Source organism: Podarcis liolepis (genome assembly GCF_965112155.1).
Source record: "Podarcis liolepis genome assembly, chromosome: 5".
In the NCBI taxonomy this organism is placed as follows: domain Eukaryota; kingdom Metazoa; phylum Chordata; class Lepidosauria; order Squamata; family Lacertidae; genus Podarcis; species Podarcis liolepis.
Genome location: NC_139556.1, coordinates 12,637,354 through 12,659,247, shown reverse-complemented (window position 1 = coordinate 12,659,247; position 21,894 = coordinate 12,637,354). Strand labels below are relative to the sequence as shown.

Sequence of the window (21,894 nt, the reverse complement as noted above, 5' to 3'; positions counted from 1 at the left end):
TAAAGGCTGCTTATTTTTTTTTTAAAAAAATCATTCAAACACCTGGAAAGATGGGCTACGAGTTGAAAAAAAAAGGAATAACATGACTCTTTAGTTTATTGTGTCTGCATAAGATCAATGGGGTCGTATTCAGTAGTCTCGGAGACCATAATTGAGCAAAAGTTGGTAAACGTTTTCATTCGCAAACTGTTTTGAATCAAACTGGTACAAATAATTTGCCCCATGTTTGCAGTTTTAAATATGACATTCAATACGTATACAACCTGGTAATGTAATATTTCTGCAGCTAAATTTGGCTAATAAAAACACCAAAGAAAAGAATGGAATGGAAAAGCCACTCATAATCTGGAGGTTAAAAAACTCTCTTGGTCCACCCACAGGCAGGAAGTACATCAGAACCTAGCTATATGTTTTACCTTAAATGAAGTTTTGCATCATTTAAGGCGATACATACGTCAAAACCCTGAACTACTTCCAGCCAGTGGGAGTGCAGGCCTCTTCAGCTCTGTTCATTATAGTGAGACTCAGAATCAGGCTGGTGAGAGCAGAAACTCCAAACTTACCCTCGGAACAATTTGATCATGAGGAACATTTGGCTGCGTTTGATGGTCTTGGTCTTCTTGTAACAGCTCGTGATTTAAACACAAGCTATTTATTACCATTTTGCAGAGTGAGGTGCAGTATTGCAGGCAAAAGTCTACGATGAAACTCTTAATGTGGGATGTAATACATAAGTAGCAGTCAAGTACAACATTCCTTGTTTTCCTAGAGTGGACATGCAGGGGAATGTTTGGTCCAGCCAGTCGAAAACTTCCTGTTTCCTCCTGGCTGAGACGTACTTCCTTTGTATGTGACTAGAGGTGGGTGTGACAAAAAGAACAAGGCACAAAGCACTCTCTCTCGCTCTCTTTTTTACTTCCTCCGTCGTTGGAGCAGCTTTTTAGCTAGAGATGCTCTGCTGGCTTCCAGACAACAGAAGACACTGGGATTATCCCCATATAGGATAACTCTACATGTATATACTTTGTAACTAAGTCTGCCTTCGGGGATCACACTGTGCTCTGCCTGATGTATGTAAACTTTTTTTATTTACTTATGAATAAGACTGTGGTGTCTTTATTCTTTTAAGAGGGATATTAAGGGAACTTACCAGGAACCTAATACAGTGGTACCTTGGGTTACATACACTTCAGGCTACATACGCTTCAGGTTACAGGCTCCGCTAACCCAGAAATAGTACCTCGGGTTAAGAACTTTGCTTCAGGAAGAGAACAGAAATCGTGCTCCAGCGGCGTGGAAGCAGCGGGAGGCCCCATTAGCTAAAGTGGTGCTTCAGGTTAAGAACAGTTTCAGGTTAAGAATGGACCTCCAGAACGAATTAAATACTTAACCCGAGGTACCACTGTAGTGAGAGACTTACAGAAGCCTGCAACCGGCTATCTGCTGTATGTTTAAAAGGGGAATGTGAAACTCTGCTAAGTATAGGAACTTGCTAGTGAAAGCTAGGAAGGATATTCACAAACAATATATCCTTTCCTGCCTCCCTGAACATTCCCACACTTAACTGTGTATACCACCTGTTTCTAAAAGGAAGTGACCTTCTTTCTCTAAGCAGTCTGCTTCCAAAACATCTCTCCCGGAAAGGCATCACCTTGGCAAAAGTTTGGTACCAAACCCACAGGCATGAGAGAATCAGCAGACTAGGGCTCTCCTGCAACTGCCAATTCTCCCCAGCAGATGCCCCCAGCTGGGTCATTTCCCCCCTGAGTTTGGAGCACAGCTGGGGGATGATCTTAAATGGCAGAGTGAGCCTGCTAATTCTCCCAGGCAAATGCCCCCAGCCATACAGTGTTGGGAGGGAGACCTAGGGTTGATCACCCAGATTTCTCTTGTGATGGGTAATTTCATTGTAAGGTACACCACAAAGATGTCATGGATTGCATTAGGATAGCCAACCTGGTGCTCTCCAGATGTTTTGGATTCCCATCAGTCCTTACCAACATGGCCAATGGACAGCGATGAAGGGAGTTCATCTCATCTATCACAAGATTATAGACATGGAGAAGTTAGATAGGTTCGGAGGGTTGCTTCATGATTATTAAAAAGTTCCATCCCAGAGATTGACTTGGCATGTAGGGGGGGGGGGAACCATGTAAATTGAGATGTGTGAAGAGTGGCAAAAGCTATAGCTTTGTACTGCTGGCTCAGGTACCAGTCCACTGTTACAGATACTGACTGCAAGTTTGGAAACTCTGGCTCAGTCAGAAATGGCACTTGACCATTCTCCTTAGCACACCTTACTTACATTATGTACAAAACTCAGTTCGTTCCTTCATGATAATTCATTCTCCCTTTGGAAACTGTGTTGAAATTTCAGGACATGGGTTTTTGCAGGGAGAGTAAGAACATGAATGGCTCCATTGCAAACCTGGCATCTTCTTGTTTTATCCAAAGGGCTGATTCACAGATTCCCTGCAAAAGCCATTCTAGTTGGGCAGCTAAATTTCAGAAGTCTAGTGTACTAGATGCATACATACATGGCCATTCTGTTATTAAAAACCAGCGAGCCAGCCAATCATTACTTTTCTTGAATCAAAATACACTGGATAAAAAGATGAGGTGCCTGTCATTTTACAGTCCTGGTGACAAAAACGTTGTCTCCTGTAACTGCTAAAACACTTTCTCTGTGAGTTTCAGCTTCTACTTAAAGGCCATGTCCTATCACCAGTGATAAAGTGAAGCAGCCAAGGAAGCCTGGGTTTGACAAGTCATACTTCTCTAGCTTGAATGAAAATGGGGGGCATTGCCATAGGAAACAAGCCACCTCTATTCAAAACACAGCTCCCCCTTTTTCGGGTAGGTGAAGACAGCAAGGTCCTGTGTGGCTTAAAGTCTACTTACTTTCAGCTGCCATTCATCTGATGGACAGAGCCACGCACCCATTAAGCCCAAACCATAACAAATACTAGTAGAACTGAATTCAGTTGCAAGCAGATTTTTTTATGGCTAGTTACCAGACATTTGTCTACACCCACTGTGTCAACTTTGCCTGCATAAAGCTTTAGAAATCCATGTTTGTCAAGCCCTGAAACAGGAAAAAAAAATCCTCGCTTGTACAGCACCTCTCATGGCCATCTCGATGGAAAGAGTTTCAAGTAACAAGGCGGATCTGAGACAGGTGGCGGCAGCAGCGTGGCTTTGCTTATTGCGCCGGCTAGGAATTCGTGCTCTGAATGTTCTTCAAGACTTCAAGAGCTAGTTCGTAGCAAAACATATACTGCTCCTGGGCATGAAGAAGGAAACAGCCAGTTATATTCCTCATCACAGGATGAAAGACAGAGAAAACTTGCTAGGCTCGTGAATGTTCTGGCTCTGGGACAATCTGTGTCTCCCTTCTCTTTCCCAGAGCAGAAACATTTCATTGCTGAGTCTGCAAAGACTCAAGGAATGTGTTGCAGAAAAAACTTGGCATAACCTTGAGCCAAAGCCTACTTTCTTTTCTACCTGCACTACTCTCGTATTTATAGTTCTCTCTGCAAAGCAACGGGTTAGAAGCCACCTCTCCTAATGCAAGCAGATCAGAAAGAGACTATTCAGTGGGGACAATCGCTTGGCTAATGCTTGCCGCTGTAGGATGTGAAACACAAGAGCAGTCAAGTACAACATTCCTAGAGTGAACATGTTTACACATGGGGAGGAATGTTTGTCCAGCCAGCAGGTAAACTTCCTGTTTCCTTCTGGGCTGGGACAGACTTCCTCTGCATGTGACTGGAGGTGGGTGTGGCCTCACCTGTGCAGGTAATGACAAAAGCACAGGGCAGGGCAGCCATCTCTCTCTGTTTCTCCACATGCATCGAATAAACAACATCTACTAAGCCAAAGATGCCCTCATGGCTTCCAGCCAAGAGAGGACAAAAGGGACTGTCTTTTTATGAGATAGATTCCAAGTGTATGTTACTTCATTAAGCTAAGTCTGCCTTCTGGGATCTGATTGTGAACAGAATGATATGTGAGTAAACTTTTTATACGTTTGTAAAAGACTGTGTCGTCTCTTATATTTTATGAGGGAATAAGGGGGAGATACCAGAACAGTTATTATAGAGGCTTTAGCGAGCCTGAGCAAACGCATCCGTTGCAAAGTTTAAAATAAGGGGAATGTTATTCTGCTGAAATTGTGGAACTTGTTAACACAAGTTGGATAAGGATATAATCAGACAAAATATCCTCTCCTGCATCCCTGAACATTCCCACAGCTGCTACACTACTATTTCGGTTTTAGGTTTTTCCTTCAAAACAGGAGTAGTTCCCCCTGAAGAAGTGTGGCAAACAGAGAGAGAGAGATGGGCAAGTTTGCCCCTGCTCACCTCAGATAGACTTGACGTTGCACTGACTTACCTGGAAACAACCACCAGAAATAACAGGCTTCATTTCCTGAGCTAATCCAAGGCCCTAAATCAGGGTTTCCCAAACATGGGTCTCCAGATGTTTTGGGACTACACCTCCCACCATCCCTAGCTAGCAGGACCAGTGGTCAGGGATGGTGGGAATTGTAGTCCAAAAAACAGCTGGAGACCCATGTTTGAGAAACTCTGCTAAGATAAGGCAAGCAGGACCTCCCCTATTCCTTTGCTAGGGTGTTGTCCTGAAGACCCTTCCCTTTTGAACATTTGCTTTTGCTCTCTAAAAATTACTATACAGGGCCAGTTACAGGTTTTGAAAAATCCAATCACGTCCAATTCTAATGGAACTGAAATCCTGCTCTCTTGGGAGATTAAACGTCCATGCACACACATAATTGCGACATCATTTATTTGGCTTTTCAGGGGATTTGCAATGTTTGGGTCAGGATCCAAGTGGTTACATAAGCAAGAGAGCATGCACAGCTGAGGGGCCAGAAGACACACCTTTTTCAAACTTTATAAATTATAAAAAGACCCAAATATGGAAAGGTTCAATGAACCATCAAATGTAATTTTTAAAGGAAAAAAAATTGTTCTCTGGGTTTGATTGTTTGAATATTTGATTGTTCTTAGCCGCCGTGAACCCGGCTTTGGCTGGGGAGGGCGGGATATAAATAAATTTTATTATTATTATTATTATTATTATTATTATTATTATTATTATTATTATTTCTGTAGTGGACTCTAAAATGATGGAAATGCATCTCCCTGCTAATAAGATGCAGATAATCTCCCAAAGGGGGAAGTGCTGGGGTTTCAATAGTGTCTAAAAACTGCAGAATTCCTGCTACTCCTTCCACAGAGGAAGTCACCTTTGTTTTGCAGGTTTCAAGAGAGAATATACCGTATTTTTTGCTCTATAAGACTCACTTTTTCCCTCCTAAAAAGTAAGGGGAAATGTGTGTGCGTCTTATGGAGCGAATGCAGGCTGCGCAGCTATCCCAGAAGCCAGAACAGCAAGAGCGATTCCTCTTGCTGTTCTGGCTTCTGGGATTCAGAATATTTTTCTTCTTGTTTTCCTCCTCCAAAAACTAGGTGCGTCTTGTGGTCTGGTGCGTCTTATAGAGCGAAAAATACGGTATGATACTAAAACAGGCTCCTTGGCTGAGCCTGGATAACCCCCAGCACAAATGAAGCCCAGTTTCTGAGCCACATCCTTGACACAATTGATTGCTAAGGCCTCTTCACAATGGGAAGCAAAAGTAGGCAGCTCCTGCTCTCAGGCTTTGAGAGTCGCTTGTTGTTCTTGCACAAGTAAACCACTTAACTCCATGCAGTTTGTGCAAGGAGACAAGTGAGCTCGATCTCCTTACCTTGGTTTGAATCATGCCGCAGCGCTGTTGCCGCAAATTCGTTACTATCTGCTTGATGTCAAACTGCGGGAATAAAGAAGGCTGACTTATTTGCCACCCTTGGGGACCAGTAGGAGAGGGCAGCTAAGGCCCACGGCAAACTTCTGACGATAATGGGGCAGCCCCCGCAAGAACCCTTCTGAGGCAGGTCAATACAGTGGTGCCCTGCAAGACGAATGCCTCGCAAGACGGAAAACTCGCTAGACGAAAGAGTTTTCCGTTTTGGAGGTGCTTCGCAAAACGAATTTCCTATGGGCTTGCTTCGCAAGACGACAATGTCTTGCGAGTTCCTGCTGGTTTTTTCCCCTCCCCCCTTTTTCTAAGCCGCTAAGCCGCTTATCAGCTGATCCGATCAGCAGATAAGCCGCTAATAGCGCTAATCCGTCAATGGGCTTGCTTTGCAAGACGAAAAAACCGCTAGACGAAGAGAATCACAGAACGGAATCTTTTCGTCTTGCGAGGCACCACTGTATTCTTATTCCTGCATTTTAGCTAGGAAGAAGCTGAGACAAGCGTTTGGCTTCCTGATGCCACCTGGAGAGTTCATGGCAAATGGGGAGGTTCCTTGGAGGTTTTTAAACAGAGGTTGGATGGCTAGCTGTCATGGATCCTTTAGCTGAGACTTCTGCATTGCAGGGGGCTGAACTAGAGGACTCTCGGTGTCAGGAACGCGCCCCCCCCCCCGAGCTCAGCAAAAGAGTCAGCCTCGGAAATTGAGTTGAGTGAAGAAGAGGCTGACTCTGTAGATGAGAACTGTCTGTCTGATTTAGAGAGAGCAGCCTCTCCTTTCCAGGGAAGAAGCAGTTAGCTCCCAAGGGGAGGAAGAGTTAGAAGTCAGCCAAGGCGTTGCCAGGCAACCAGCAGATAAGCCTGTGTCGGAGGCTGAGTCTTCTGAGGAAGAGGTAGGCCAGTCCTGTAGTCTTAAAACGAGGAGATTAGAAAAGCTTGGAGAGCAACAGAAAGGAAGGAGACGAAAGGCGGAATTTTGGCGTTCTTCTTGTTGGGGGAGGAATGATGAGTCAGACTGAGCAACTAAGATTAATGAGAGCAGGCAGAACGCCATGCTCTGAATGTGTTTTTCTTTAAATTAAACTTGTATAAAACTGACGGAGAGTCTTTCGCTGCTTATCAGGCTACTCGCCTGACAGAGATCATTACTGTACACTCGGAGTCCCTTCCAACTCAACAATTCTGTGATTCTACAAAACCATGAGTCCACAGTTGGGTCTCTTGATTCCGAGATCACCACAACTCTCACCAGTCTATTCAGCCTTTCCCCTCACCTTTATGTTCTCACTGCCTGTGCACATAGCGAGCATCCCAACACAGCATGCCTGCTAAGGATGGAATGAGGATTTTAGTGAACTTACAGGCATATCTTTTTCGATGTAGCTCAACAGAATATCCACACAAAGCAGCACTCCGCTCCTTCCAATCCCAGCACTGCAGTGAGCGATGATGGGGCCTGACTGGTGGATTTTTCTCATGTATCGGACAAATTTGACAAGATCTTTTGATGACGTGGGAGTGCCGTGGTCTGGCCAGGATGTAAACTGGAGGTGGTGCACAGAGCGCTTCTCAAGTGTCTACAGCAGAAGGAGTCAAAGAACTAGCCGTTACGCAATTAGTCATGGGAAGATTCCCCTCTTCTCAAAATCAGAATTCAGGAAACCAAGCAATTCAGTCGAAATCTGCAGTCTGCATCCCCTGACGCTACTAACAACACAAAACCCCTATGCAAGCCCTGCTTTTAACAGTCTCTTATTGATAATAATTTTAATACAGTGGTACCTCGGGTTACATACGCTTCAGGTTACAGACGCTTCAGGTTAAGACTCTGCTAACCCAGAAATAGTGCTTCAGGTTAAGAACTTTGCTTCAGGATAAGAAAAGAAATTGTGCTCCGGCGGCACGGCAGCAGCAGGAGGCCCCATTAGCTAAAGTGGTGCTTCAGGTTAAGAACAGTTTCAGGTTAAGAACGGACCTCCGGAACGAATTAAGTACTTAACCCGAGGTACCACTGTATTCTGTTTTTAATTTTTGTAAACCTCTTAAAAGTTTTATTACAATCAGTGCTTTTTTTCTGGGGTATGCATACCTCTAAACATTTTGTGAATCTTTGTACTTTTGTACATTTACTGTATTTATTTTTCCTGATGTGAACTATAAAATAGTGATTTTCTTGAGTCTAAATGAGAGTACCCCTAAACATTTTTTTTTAGAAAAAAAGCACTGATTACAATTCATTTGTTACGGTAAATAAAATAAATGTTGTCCCCAACCCACCCCCCAGCTGTCAACCGCTGTCTTGGCCTCTTCCCTTTCCACCTACGAGGCGGCTGTGAAGGGACAGGATTACTAGATGCCTCTCTGAGAGGTCTTATATTCCCACATCTTGAACATTGAAACAGCATTGTAACAGCCAAGGTCACAGGCAACAGGGAAACGTACTTAGGCCAAGGCATTCCAAAGCAGGACACAACTCGTTAACAGTTCCAAAATGCACATCTCCCAAAACGCTTCCTCCAAAAGGGGAGGATTGAATGCTTTGCCCTGCGCAAGACTGGAAACAATATTATCAGACAGGCAGGCTGGAGAATTGTGCTGATTTGGCATCACTGAACAGAACAGAAGAAAAATTGGGCAAAGAAAGGCAGCTTAATCACTGTTCTAATTATGCACATAGCTCAACCATCACTTTCCTCGTGCAAACGGAAGAGAAGAAAAATCCAGCAAACAAATATACCGTATTTTTTGCTCTATAAAACTCACTTTTCCCCTCCTAAAATGTAAGGGGAAATGTGCGTGCATCTTATGGAGCGAATGCAGGCTGCGCAGCTATCCCAGAAGCCAGAACAGCAAGAGGGATTGCTGCTTTCACTGTGCAGCGATCCCTCTTGCTGTTGTGGCTTCTGAGATTCAGAATATTATTTTTTCTTGTTTTCCTCCTCCAAAAACTAGGTGCGTCTTGTGGTCTGGTGCGTCTTATAGAGCAAAAAATACGGTAACTTAATCACTATTCTCATTATGTGCATAGATCACGCTTGGCATCTGTGACAAGTCTCTTTCTTGTGCAAACCTGGGCGCCATACCTGTTTCTTTGTAACATCTATCACTCTAATGATGAAGCAATCTAGGATCTGGTAGTTACTCATTCGCAGCTGAAACTGACTCAGATCCATTAGAGTGTCCTGGGGGGGCTCAGGCCAGTAGCGGTGGCATTTGGATGTTCCTCGCTCCGTTTCTCTTGTTATCATGGCAATGACATTGGATTGGTTTTCCCAGACCATTTGCCAGAAGTCGTTCATGGTGGAAGGCAGAGGCCCCTGGGTGGAGATGTAGAAGAACTCTTCCTTGCCCACTGGCACGCGGATGTAGCTGGCATTGATGTAGCCTTCGGCCTCTCCGAGGGGAACCCGCGTTTTGTCGTCTAGGAAGGAATACAGATGAGCCCTTCCAGGCCTCTAAGCCTTCTCTACAGTCTGCAGACTACACCATTAAATATTTGTTAGAATTCCTTCTCCATTATTGCAGTCATGGGATTGTTGTCTATCACGTGACGGTATATGTTTTGACTCCACAAAGTGGGAAGTGACAGAGACAGGATGTTTGTGTTACTGTGTTCCATGAGGTGGGACTATTGTCCTTTGTTTTCTCTCTCCTTGCTGTCTGATGCTAGAGAGGGAGCCATGTTGCAGCGCTCCGTGTGTGTTTATATGTAAATAAAGTAGATTAGCCAAAATGCTGAGTTGCTGAGGTCTGTTACGTATGATGCGCAAACCCTGCGGATCCCTAAGTGTGCCGGTGTCTGTTGGCATCGGTCGCTGTGATGTTCGGGCTGAAGAAAGCTTTTGAAGCTCCCGAACGACTGACCAGGAGGGAGAGAACATGCCAGTCGGGCATGTGTCTCTACCAAGGTCCTACTCGAGTGTAGGCTGAGCTCCTGACAATATTGACATGGGGTGCTTTCTAACAAAATATCCCATGTATCTATTTGTTTACAGCTTGCCCGTGCAATGCTGTTTTTATCTGTTTCATTGGTCTTGATAGTTGCCTTGGAAGTAGCAATACTGAAGCGGCAGAGTACACCTTTTCTAAACAGACAAACAAACAAACAAACAAACAAAGAGGAACCACTGCAAATAGGGTCCCAATTCCCCTCCAAGATGGAGTATATCATGGCCGAATACAAAACACAGCTAGGAAGTCTAGGAAAATCAACAAGGAGACCGGCTATCTATAGTTTCTTGGTACAGGTCACCCACCAGATTGACTGAAGGCACTTCAGTCTCAAACCATGCTGGAGCCAGACTGGATTGGGTCCAGAAAATCAGCACCATCCAGGATGAGAGCCTGGAGAAAGAGCTGCAAGTTGGTAGGCTATAGCTCTCCAGTTGTGTGGCTGGGGATGTACACAGATTAAATCCCTTACAGTTTGGATTTGGATTTGATATCCCACTTTATCACTACCCAAAGGAGTCTCAAAGCGGCTAACATTCTCCTTTCCCTTCTTCCACCACAACAAACACTCTGTGAGGTGAGTGGGACTGAGAGACTTCAGAGAAGTGTGACTAGCCCAAGGTGACCCAGCAGCTGCATGTGGAGGAGCAGGGAATCGAACCCGGTTCACCAGATTACGAGTCTATCTCTCTTAACCACTACACCACACTGGCTCTCTTAGGGACCAGGTTCAGAACAAGTCCAGCCTGTTGCGTGCTACTGAGTTACAGCCACACACACAAAACCCCAAAAGCAAGTAAATATATAATTGTCAGGGAACTGCCATCAGTGCCGGAGGGAGAGAGCAAAATCCAGAGGGATTCCGGAGAACGTCCCGGGATTGGGAGAGGCAGCCCATCTTCTGGGGAAGAGAATCAGCGTAGCACCAGTGGAGAAGGGGGGCAGATGGGGGAAGCGGCGAGGCGGTCCCATGACTCCTTGCCGGGGACCAGCGGGGAGAGTAGAGGTCCTCCGCTGCCTACGCCCTCCTTGCGCAGAAGGCTTTCGCGCAGAGAGAGTAGGAGGAGACTAGGCGTCAAAGAGCTTCTTTGCTGGAAGAAGTTTAAGAAATGCCCACTGACAGATTCTGCCAGCGATTGAGACAGCCACGGGAGAGTGGCTGTCCGGACAGAAAAGGTTCACTCAGGCAACCCAGCCAGGTGTTTTCACTGGCTTATGCACGAGCAACCCCTAGACCCATTACAATAATATAAACATGAGCTGTAAATTGTGTGTGAGCTATAGAGCTGGTTCCTCATATCAGAATGAAATTGAATTATTGTAATTGTCCAGTGGAAAATCTTATGGCCTAGGTCCAAGATTTAAAATCACAGGTAAATGTTCTAACCAACCCACCACACTCTCTAACCAACTGAGCTGGCATTGAGCACATTCTGTTCTCATTCATACATTTTCCTTGCATTCTCCCTAGACTGCCACAGAGACAATTCCTTACATGGGAGGATATCTCGGTATCTGTTCTTTTCCCGGTTTTCTGCTGCTGCAGCAATCTGGCAGTCATCGGTTGGCTTCATGTGCTCTAAGCTCTAAAAGAAAGGTAAAATTCAACATCTTTCATTTGCAGAGACATGAGTGGGAGTATATATGTGGGGGTTTTATGTGTGTGCATTCAGTGAATCCATTTTTCCTCTTTTTTTTTTTTGTAAGAGATAACCCATCTGATTCATAGCTAGCACTCATGTCTAAAGGTAAAGGTAAAGGAACCCCTGACAATTAAGTCCAGTTGCGAATGACTCTGGGGTTGTGGCGCTCATCTCGCTTTACAGGCCGAGGGAGCCAGCGTTTGTCCGCTTCCGCAGACAGTTTTTCCGGGTCATGTGGCCAGCATGACGAAGCCGCTTCTGGTGAAACCAGAGCAGCGCACACAGAAACGCCATTTACCTTCCCTCCGGAGCGGTACCTATTTATCTACTTGCACTGCGTGCAGAGCAATGGGGGCTTACCCCGTCGCGGGGATTCGAACCGTTGACCTTTCGATCGGCAAGTCCAAGCGGCACAGTGGTTTAACTCACAGTGCCACCCGTGTCCCTAGCATTCATGTCTACTAAACCTTAAATGTTATTAGAATTGTCATGGTGTTTCTAAGCATCTAAACTGGAGTTTTCTGTACCTTCTTCCAGAAACAGAACACATTTTTCTCTCAGTATTTCAGAGATACTTTAAATCAGTACACACTTACCGGGAAGCAACCCCTACCGAATTCATGAGCAGATACGGGTACGGACTGCACCGTAACAATACTGGTACAATTGTCTCATAATGGAGGAAAATAATTCTGCTTATTGCTGCTGAAATAGCAACACTCAGGTAGAGCACTCACCACATATTCCTTCAGAATCTCTTCCTGTTCAATCTGCTTTTGAAGCTTCTGGATTAGATTTTCAGTATTACAGTTTGAACCGCTTTTCCTTTGCGATATCTGTGACATTTCAGCCAACTCTTCATCACTGACAAGCGTCGCCCCTATCAGATCGATATAAAAGGAATTGTTTGCTTTTGGTTGGGGAGGTCTGGCGGACAGGACTCTCCACAGAAAGGTACCTGCCTATTCCCAACTCAGCCAAGGCCCTATGGTACAAGGTCTCAAAGGCTGCTATCCTGACCTCCGCATGGGACATAAGAAGGGGAAAGAAGATACTCCAGTCATGCTGGGCAACTATGCCATCATGGGAGCATTACCTGAGATCACGTATTCGCTACAAGTTATTTTCTGTAGATGCTACTACACAGTAAATTCAAATGTCAAGGCGATAAATAACTATACAACTTTTAGAATACAGTGGTACCTCGGGTTACATATGCTTCAGGTTACATACGCTTCAGGTTACACACTCCGCTAACCCAGAAATAATGCTTCAGGTTAAGAACTTTGCTTCAGGATGAGAACAGAAATTGTGCTCTGGCAGCGTGGCAGCAGCAGGAGGCCCCATTAGCTAAAGTGGTGCTTCAGGTTAAGAACAGTTTCAGGTTAAGTACAGACCTCCGGAATGAATTAAGTACTTAACCCGAGGTACCACTGTACATCTAAAGCCAGTCCTGTACAGTGGTACCTTGGTTTTCGAACAGAACACGGCTTCCGCTTGGTTGCGGAAGCGTCCTGCAGCCAATGAGAAGCCGTGGAAGCCGCGCTGGACGTTCGGCTTTCGAAAATCGTTTGAAAACCGGAACACTCACTTCCAGGTTTCGATCGTTCGGGAGCTAAGGCGTTCGGCTTCCAAGGTACAACTGTAGAGGGAAGTTTTAATGTTTGGCTTTATTATGTTTTTATGTTTGTTGGAAGCTGCCCAGAGTGGCTGGGGCAACCAGTGTACTACTACTACTACTACTACTACTACTACTACTAATGGCGTTGCTTCAATGAGACCAAAAGGTAAATGAGATTTATACCAGCTGATGCAGATATCTATGTAGGTACCTCTGGGCAGGGTAGACAGTCTCTTGGCTACGTCTTCATCTTCACTCATGTAGCCCTCTGATTCTGTTGTTTCCATTTTCTGTGTTTCAAGCTTGTTTTTCTGCAGGCTGTAGAATGACGTTATTCACTTAACTTTCTATATTGGAAATGGCAGAAACCGCTACCACGTGGCAGAGCTAAAGTTAAACAACCTCAAAGCACCTGTCTCACTGTTTTCTTTCTCTTTGCTGATTACCGCACAGAAATGTGGAGTCCCCTGTTGCAAGCTACACCTTTACCCCAACTTCTTTTGCACCAGGTGGAAGCTACGTGTCAGTCCAAACTCCTGCTCAGTGGTTTACGAAGCAGTTTCTTTTAAAGAACGCGGCACAACTTGAGCGTCTTTGCTGCTCAGATCTGTGAGCGAGAATGATGTGGAAGCTTTCGTTGGTCTCAGATCAGGCTGTTAAAATTATTTATTTGGTACTCCATAGGGTCTCTTGCAGTACTCCTGTTTTTGGCCAAGCTTAATTCCTGCCCAACATGCCTCTGGTCCCAGGGTCCAGGACTTTCTGGTACTTCAAGTCCCAACATATTAGAGCGAAGTGACATTTTATTCTGCTGTTCCAAGTCTACATCGTAACATTAATTAGTGGCCACTAGCCTAATGGTAAATATAAAATGAACGCATGGCTTTTGTGTAATTTTCTGTAAGCCATCGAGGTATTTTTCCTATCAGAAGATGGGAAGAACTCTCATCATTCTCCAGATGTTCAACCTGGGGAGCCTTAATTTAAATCCCAGCTACTAAAAGTAAAACACAAATTCTTAATAATAATGCTTAGCACTTCCGTAGTGATTCTGAGGATTCACAAAGTTAGAAGGCAACCCAGGGGTCATCTAATTCAACCCCCTGCAATGCAGGAATCACAACTAAAGCTTTGCTCAGGAGTCACCAGTGTTTTGGGGCCAGTGGGCACAAGTGGAATTTTGAGAAAGTACTGTAGGCACCAGTCACAAAATGGCAGCCGTGGGGCCTGACAAAACACAAAACGAGTGAGTACAGACAGATCCCCGTCTGCGTTACCTTCTGAGGCATCTCGTGCCTGTGTGAAATTGCGTATAATTGAAACCCATTGAAAAAGCCTGCAAACACCCCATTCTTTCCTGCCCTGCCCCAGGTTATGTCCTTTGAGTGATGTTTCAGTGACGCCTTTGTGACATTTCTGGGTCATTTCTGGGTTCAGTGCGATGTGCATATACACCTACTGAATGCACATTAACTAGGGTGGGGGCACTACCTGTACTGTGACGATTAAACTTTCCCCTAATGTGTTTCCAAACTAACAACCTGTTTAATTTCTGCCTGCCACACAGCTCCTAAAGGCACAGGAACCTTGTTTTCCTCAATAGGTAAAGGGACCCCTGTCCATTAGGTCCAGTCGTGGCCAACTCTGGGGTTGTGGTGCTCATCTCGTTTTATTGGCCGAGGGAGCCGGCGTACAGCTTCCGGGTCATGTGGCCAGCATGACTAAGCCGCTTCTGGCGAACTAGAGCAGCGCATGGAAACGCCGTTTACCTTCCCGCCGGAGCAGTACCTATTTATCTACTTGCACTGGCATGCTTTCGAACCGCTAGGTTGGCAAGAGCAGGGACCGAGCAATGGGAGCTCACCCCGCCGACCTTCTGATTGGCAAGTCCTAGGCTCTGTGGTTTAGCCCACAGCGCCACCCGCGTCCCTCAATACCAACCCTAAACCAATGCCTAGGCTGCCATCCTTTACACACTTACCTGGGAGCAAGCCCCATTAAACACAGAGACTTCCTTCTGAGTAGCCATGTATACCATTGTACTGCAGGTTAAAAATATGGGAAATTCTCCATGAGTGCCTGGTCTTTATCTCATGTACTGCATGAGAATTTCCTAAGCCTCTTTCCAAACATTTGGCTTCTGGCAGAGAGGGGGAGATTTGCCGATGTTTACAGTGTAGTAGAACTTGCAGAAAATAACTCCTTGGGAGTATCTGATCAAACCCAATGAAATATGCATCTTAGTTGCTGGAAAACAGGGCAAACTACAGAGATCCCTTGGACAAAAATAAGAAGAGATACAGTGGTGCCTCGCAAGACGAAATTAATCCATTCCGCGAGTCTCTTCGTCTTGCGGTTTTTTCGTCTTGCGAAGCACGGCTATTAGCGGCTTAGCGGCTATTAACGGCTATTAACGGCTTAGCGGCTTTAAGAAAAAGGAAACAAACTCGCAAGAACTCGCAAGATGTTTCGTCTTGCAAAGCAAGCCCATAGGGAAATTCGTCTTGCGGAACGACTCAAAAAATGGCAAACTCTTTCGTCTAGCGAGTTTTTCGTCTTGCGAGGCATTCGTCTTGCGGGGCATCACTGTACTGTAAAAGTGCACTGAAGGGGAGGGGGAAACAACAGCTCTTTTGTACCCCAGGGTTTACTGTTGCTGGTGTCCAACAACTCATTTGTCCATCAGAGCTCTGACTTCACTCATTGGCTAAAAACACTGAGAGTGGGAGAAGCCAGGCTGTCTCAATGAGCAAAAATTGCTTAGGATTGTGCCTGGTATCAGTCTCTGGCAATGCCCTCTTCCAGAAAAGAGCCCTCAGCACTTGGCATGGAACGCCTGGCAGTGGCGACCAGGGTAAAAAAAGTGGCCTTCTCCCAGACAGAGGAGAGATAGGCTGCACCCCTCCATCTGGGGAAGCTAACTCTCACAGGAAGGGTGCTGTCTAAAACATCTTCAGGGGAGCACCCAGAAAGGTGACTCTGTAAGATATAACAACACAAACTGAAAAGTATGGAAAGAGGTCAAAGGGCAGAAAAAAGGAGGACAGTGCTACAGAGGTGCTTCTGAGGCGGTGTTTGTGTGTCCTGTCAAAAGGCTTAAATGATTACTTAAATAATAAAAGGTAAAGGACCCCTGGATGGTTAAGTCAAGTCAAAGGTGACTATGGGGTTGCAGCGCTCATCTCGCTTTCAGGCTGTGGAAAGCCAGTGCTTTCCGGGTCATGTGGCCCGCAGGACGAAACCACTTCTGGCACAACAGGACACCGTGATGGAAACCAGAGCGCACGGAAACGTCGTTTACCTTCCCGCCACAGCGGTACCTATTTATCTACTTGCACTGGTGTGCTTTTGAACTGCTAGGTTGGCAGGAGCTGGGACAGAGCAACAGGAGCTCACCCCGTCGCACAGATTCGAACCACTGACCTTCTGATCAGCAAGCCCAAGAGGCTCAGTGGTTTATACCACAGCGCCACCTGCTCCTCGCTTAAATAATATGATGGAGCTGGCAGAGAATATACCTGTATTTTATGTGTGGTGATGGATTCAGCTGTGCAAGAACCATACCTGCCTGAAATAACCTCCGATTTCCCAGGTTCATCCTTTCTTTTGAGAGGAGGGCTGCACTTAACATCTGTAGCCTAAGAAGAACAACGGCAAACTTGGTGAGTGATCTGAAACAAGGGCAATTGGAAATGCTGTTAAGAGATACAGAAGACCACAGAAGCATGGCGAGCTCTGGACAGCTACTCAGAGTATCTTCCCATTGAACCCAGGCTGAGGATGAAGATTTGTGGATGTCTTCCTGAATGCAGCATTGGCTCCTCTGTGCCTACAAATAGTATAAGCCACATTTTCTCTGCCCTCGGGCCTCTGCACCTAGCTGATCGCTGACTATCTCTCAGCAGATGGAGACTTGCCTTACACTTTGTAAAGTAAACCAGCCACTATTATATTATGCCGCTGTTTTACATGCTGATTGCATACCCTCCAGCATTTCTTCGATGAAAATAGGGGTGTCCTATATAATAATAATAATGATAATAATAATAATAATAATAATAATAATACCTTGCCCATCGGACTGGGTTGCCCCAGCCATTCTGGGTGGCTTCCAACGCTTATAAAAACACAATAAAACATTTTTTAAAACTTCCCTATACAGGGCTGCCTTCAGATGTCTTCTCAAGGTTGTATAGTTACTTGTCTCCTTGGCTCAGGGGTCGCATAACTCCACACCCTCCAACGTTTCTCTGATAAAAATCAGGATGTCTTAAGGAAGACTGGGACATTCCAGGATCAAATCAGAAACCGAGATGGCTTCTGTAAATCCGGGACTGTCCCTAAAAATAGGGACAGCTGGAGGCTCTGTGATTGTGATTCTCCAACTCTGAAAAATGTTTAAACATTCATTTCCCCCCTATACTTTTTTATGCTGTGAACTATCCTGGGCTCCTTTTCAAGAGGAAGGAAAGGATATAAAATTGATTTTAAAAAGCCCTTAAGCTGGGATAAATAGAAAGCAACAAAACAGGAAAGAACATTACCTGAATAACATATTGCAGCCCAAATTAGGCGACTGCTGGATAATATGGTGCTATAGTCCTGTATAGAATATCCATTTTAATTCCACTTCCAGCTAGCAACAGAAAAGCAGTGCCTCAACAGCACTAAATTACTCTAGCATGCAGGCAATCCTAAATTACCTTTGGCTGCAATCCTATGCACACTTACTTGGGAGTAATTTCTATTTAACATACGGGGACTTATAAGCAGACATGCAAAGGACTGTGCCGCTAGAAACCAGCAGATTGCAGTTTCATTTCTAACAACGGGTACATTTCTGATTGCTGTTTAAAACAAAAGCATTTATATTTTTTGCATTTTATAAACAGGCTAAGAAGTACAATTTAAGTTACACACAAACATTTAAGAAAGTAAACATTGCACTTATTCTAAAGCACACGCACCCTGCTTCCCTTTTTGCTTTTCTTTTTGTGGAAAAGGTTCCATGGCCGCAGCATTTCTGGAAATGTTATCTCTGGGCTACATGTAGCATGTTATCAACACCACTGAGGCAAAGAGCAAGAGATGGGCTTGTTTCATTTCACCAAACTGTATTGAAGAAACAACAGACAAGTTAGTAATTCGCTGGAAAAGAAGTTGCAGCCATTCCTCACCTTGCTACACATTTGACTGGATTCTTCCTGGTCTTAGAAAGTGATCCTTCGCTGTGCTCCTAGGATTCCCAAGTAAACACGTTCATCCAGGCATACGAATCCATACTGAGCAAAAAATTAAAAAATGAATTTCTGTGGGAGACCCTTAGGACCTGTATGTTAACAGAGCAGAAACTGTATAAGCAAGGTTTCCCTTGCTACGTCAAGACAGAAGCCACAACTAGGGACACGAGTGGCGCTGTGGTCTAAACCACTGAGCCTCCTGGGCTTGCTGATCAGAAAGTCGGTGGTTTGAATCCCCGTGACAGGGTAAGCTTCCGTTGCTTTGTCCCAGCTCCTGCCAACCTAGCAGTTCAAAAGCACACCAGTGCAAGTAGATGAATAGGTATTGTCACAGTGGGAAGGTAAATGGTGTTTCCGTGTGCTCTGGTTTCCTTCAGTGTTCCATTCAACCAGAAGCAGTTTAGTCCTGCTGGCCATATGACCTGGAAAGCTGTCTGTGGACAAACGCCGGCTCCCTCGGCCTGAAAGCGAGATGAGCGCTACAACCCCGTAGTCTCCTTTGACTGGACTTAGCCAGCCAAGGGTCCTTTACCTTTTTTGTTTTTTAACCTTAGAAGCCACAATGGAGAGAAAAAGCAGCATCTCATGCAGTCCAGATGAAGAATTTGTCCCTCTAGAACAGGCTTTCCCTAACTTGGGTCTCTAGCTATTGTTGGACTACAATTCCCATCATCCCTGGCTAGAAGGACCAGTGGTCAGGGATGATGGGAATTGTAGTCCAAAAAAACCAACCATAGCCTGCTTTAGAACGTGCAACGCTCACTTGCTAAGGCATTAGTGTAGCAACACTTTAAAACAGGCAACATTCACTCCTGGGTGTTCAAACTTCCAGTTATGAAAGCAACGTGATCTTTAGAGAAAAAGGGCACAACCTCATATAGAAGGCAGTCTGCACAGTCCTCCTTCAGTTCAGAGGGATGTTAACTTAGGAAAGCCTCATGATCAGCCGTGGATGTAGTCTGGTATGCACCCCACAGATGACCCAGATGCTCCACCTCTTCACAACATCCTGCGCAACTGCTTCCCCAACTGTCACAGTTCCGGTGTAGAACCTTCTGCCTATGACTCTGTGATGTCACACAAACTCAGATTGCACATCTCTCTCTCTCTCTGGGGACAAGCACAAACTACACGCAGCAGGGAGGAAGCTCACAACACAGCCTGGCGTGTTCTATTATAATAATAAGCAATACTCTACATGGGATCTGTTCCTGTCAAAGAAGGCAATCTTCACAGCACTGAAGATACCACGTTAACCAGAGAAATATAGGCTTAACATCAATGTTAGAAACTGAGACAGGAAAGCTAGGAGCTAAATGGCACCTTAAAACCTAGCTTATGGGTGCAACAGGGCACTTTTTAATATATATATAAAACAAGAAAACAAAGCTAAAAATGAACAAACTGTGGCTAAAATATTACGTTCGCCTTTCACATGGTCTAGTCCTTCCCCTGACCACCCACCCACCCCTAATATTCTTAAGACCGTCTCTTCTCTAGTCCGTACCGTATTTTTCGCTTCTTAAGATGCACTTTTTTTCCTCCTAAAAAGTAAGGGGAAATGTCAGATCGTGCTTTTTTTATTTTTAGAAACAGGAAAGGGGGTGTTGAAACAAAGCCGCTGATCAGCTGATCAAGCGATCGGGAGGCAAGATAAGGGACTCTAGCGATAAAGGAGGCTGCCTGGGAGGGGGGAGGTAAAAGCTTATGCATCCTCAGGGTTTTTGCACTGGGTCACCCTAAATTCTCCATCAGATCACATAGCATGTCCATGGCTACAGCCTGCACCAAGAAAAAACACACATCCACTGTTTCGTGGGGCCACAATGGCGCAAAAACATGGTTACAAAGCACGGATCCACATGGATTCTCAGGATTTTTGCATTGGGCTACCACAAACTCACCGTCAAATCACATGTCTGTGGCCATAGCATGAACCACAAAAATCATACATCCACTGTTTCATTCAGAATATGTTTTTTCTTGTTTTCCTCCTTTAAAAACTAGGTGCGTCTTATGGTCAGGTGCATTGTAGGGTAGCTATAATTGGGGAGGCAGAAAAAAAGTCCTTCTCTCCTTCCACTCTACAGTTTTAATCCGAAATCTTAGGCGCCGTACCGCACCCAGAGCTCAGAAACTGCTTGTGCTGATGAAATTCCCTGTCACAAAACGCGTCTAGAACAATGGGGGTTCCAAACACTGCTTAACATTATGAAGGGCAGAATAAGCCCAAAGGAAAGAAGCACAGGCACTTTAATTCAAATGGCATGATAAAATATATCTCGAACTAGCTGCGATTTCTAAATGCTGTATGCAACAGCATCGAGTTAGTAGGCCTGGGCCTGTCTGTTCAGCCCCCCCCCCCCCCCCCCCCGGTTCTTTAAAAATTCTGGGGCAAGATGGCCTATATGTTATGTACTGAAGTTCTCACCCTGGGCCAGCAGGGGGATACTGTAGATAGTTCAGGTCCACATATGCAAATAAGGGATTGAAAGTGACGTTCAGTGATTGGATAGTTACAGAAAGTTGTTACTGTTGCGTTCTAGTGGAGCTCTATATAAGCAGGCTGGCTGAACCCTTCAGTTCAGTTCTGTTCTGGCCTGTGAATAAACAAGAGCTGTTTGAAGAATCGCTGTGTCGTCCGATATGTTCACCCACAACTTAACACTATAATTGCAGCTTCATTCACAGTCCTAGTGGCAGTGCACTATTACCCAATGCTTCTCAGCTGGCTCTGTTCTGGCAGCTCCATTAAAAAGGACAAATGCTGCACTATAATACTTAATTTTCCTAAGTACTGTGGCTTTATCAGGTATCTCAGAAGTCCTATATGTTTGTCAATGGGGACCCAGAAACCACTGAGCCTAGGCTTGCTGATTGGAAGGTCGGCGGTTCGAATCTCCGTGATGGGGTGAGCTCCCGTTGCTCGGAGTAGATAAATAGGTACCACTCCGGCGGGAAGGTAAACGGTGTTTCTGTGCGCTGCTCTGGTTTTGCCAGAAGCGGCTTAGTCATTGTCAGGAAACTGCCATCAGCTCAGAGGTGAGAGGTGGAAAGGCAACTGGGTTACAGGGAGCCTCCAAAGATGGTGAGAAGCAGCACTTCCTCCGCGGAGGAGGGAAGCCTCGCCTCTAGTGGGGAAGAGATGCAGGGCTCGGAGGGTGCAAGAGAGAGCCAAAACACCGTGCATGAGCAAAGCGGGGGGGGGGAGAGCCAGGTCCCCCTTTAGCTACGCTCTCTCTGCGCAGTAGGTTTACGCGCAGAGAGGGGAGGCGTCAGATGGGGGTCAAGAGACTACTCTGCTGGGGAAAGTTTAAGGACCGCCCACTCTCAGATTCTGCTAGTGACTGAGCAAGACATGGAATTGAGACGTTCTGCACTGTAAATGTTTTTGCGCCAATAAAAAAGCCTTTGAAAAGACCAGTGGGGATCTTGCCTGTTTGCTCTCGAGCAACCACGCCGGTAGGCATAACAGTCATGCTGGCCACATGACCCAGAAAAACTGTCTGCAGACAAACATTGGCTCCCTCGGCCAGTAAAGCAAGATGAGCGCCGTAACCCCAGAGTCATTCGTGCCTGGACTTAACTGTCAGGGGTCCTTTACCTTTACCTTACAGT

General features: G+C 45.4%; 1 protein-coding gene across 4 annotated transcripts; it reads right to left on the bottom strand.

The window, feature by feature from the left end:
• Positions 1-2,979: 2,979 nt before the first annotated feature.
• PTPN20 (protein tyrosine phosphatase non-receptor type 20) lies at positions 2,980-19,327 on the bottom strand. 4 transcript variants are annotated; one of them, XM_083505497.1, is made up of 10 exons: positions 19,149-19,327; positions 18,214-18,318; positions 16,601-16,674; positions 13,248-13,354; positions 12,153-12,295; positions 11,268-11,358; positions 8,905-9,242; positions 7,183-7,398; positions 5,774-5,836; positions 2,980-3,283 (listed from the first exon to the last, which is right to left on the bottom strand). In XM_083505497.1, the coding sequence occupies exons 2-10, from the start codon at positions 18,223-18,225 to the stop codon at positions 3,215-3,217; spliced, it is 1,113 nt and encodes a 370-aa protein (XP_083361623.1). In that variant the 5' UTR covers positions 18,226-18,318; positions 19,149-19,327; the 3' UTR covers positions 2,980-3,214. The 4 variants fall into 4 exon arrangements, with proteins under 4 accessions (XP_083361623.1, XP_083361622.1, XP_083361625.1 ...); XM_083505496.1 differs by lacking the exon at positions 18,214-18,318 and adding an exon at positions 18,004-18,148; XM_083505499.1 differs by lacking the exons at positions 13,248-13,354; positions 18,214-18,318 and adding an exon at positions 18,004-18,148.
• Between the last annotated feature and the right edge of the window lie 2,567 nt (positions 19,328-21,894).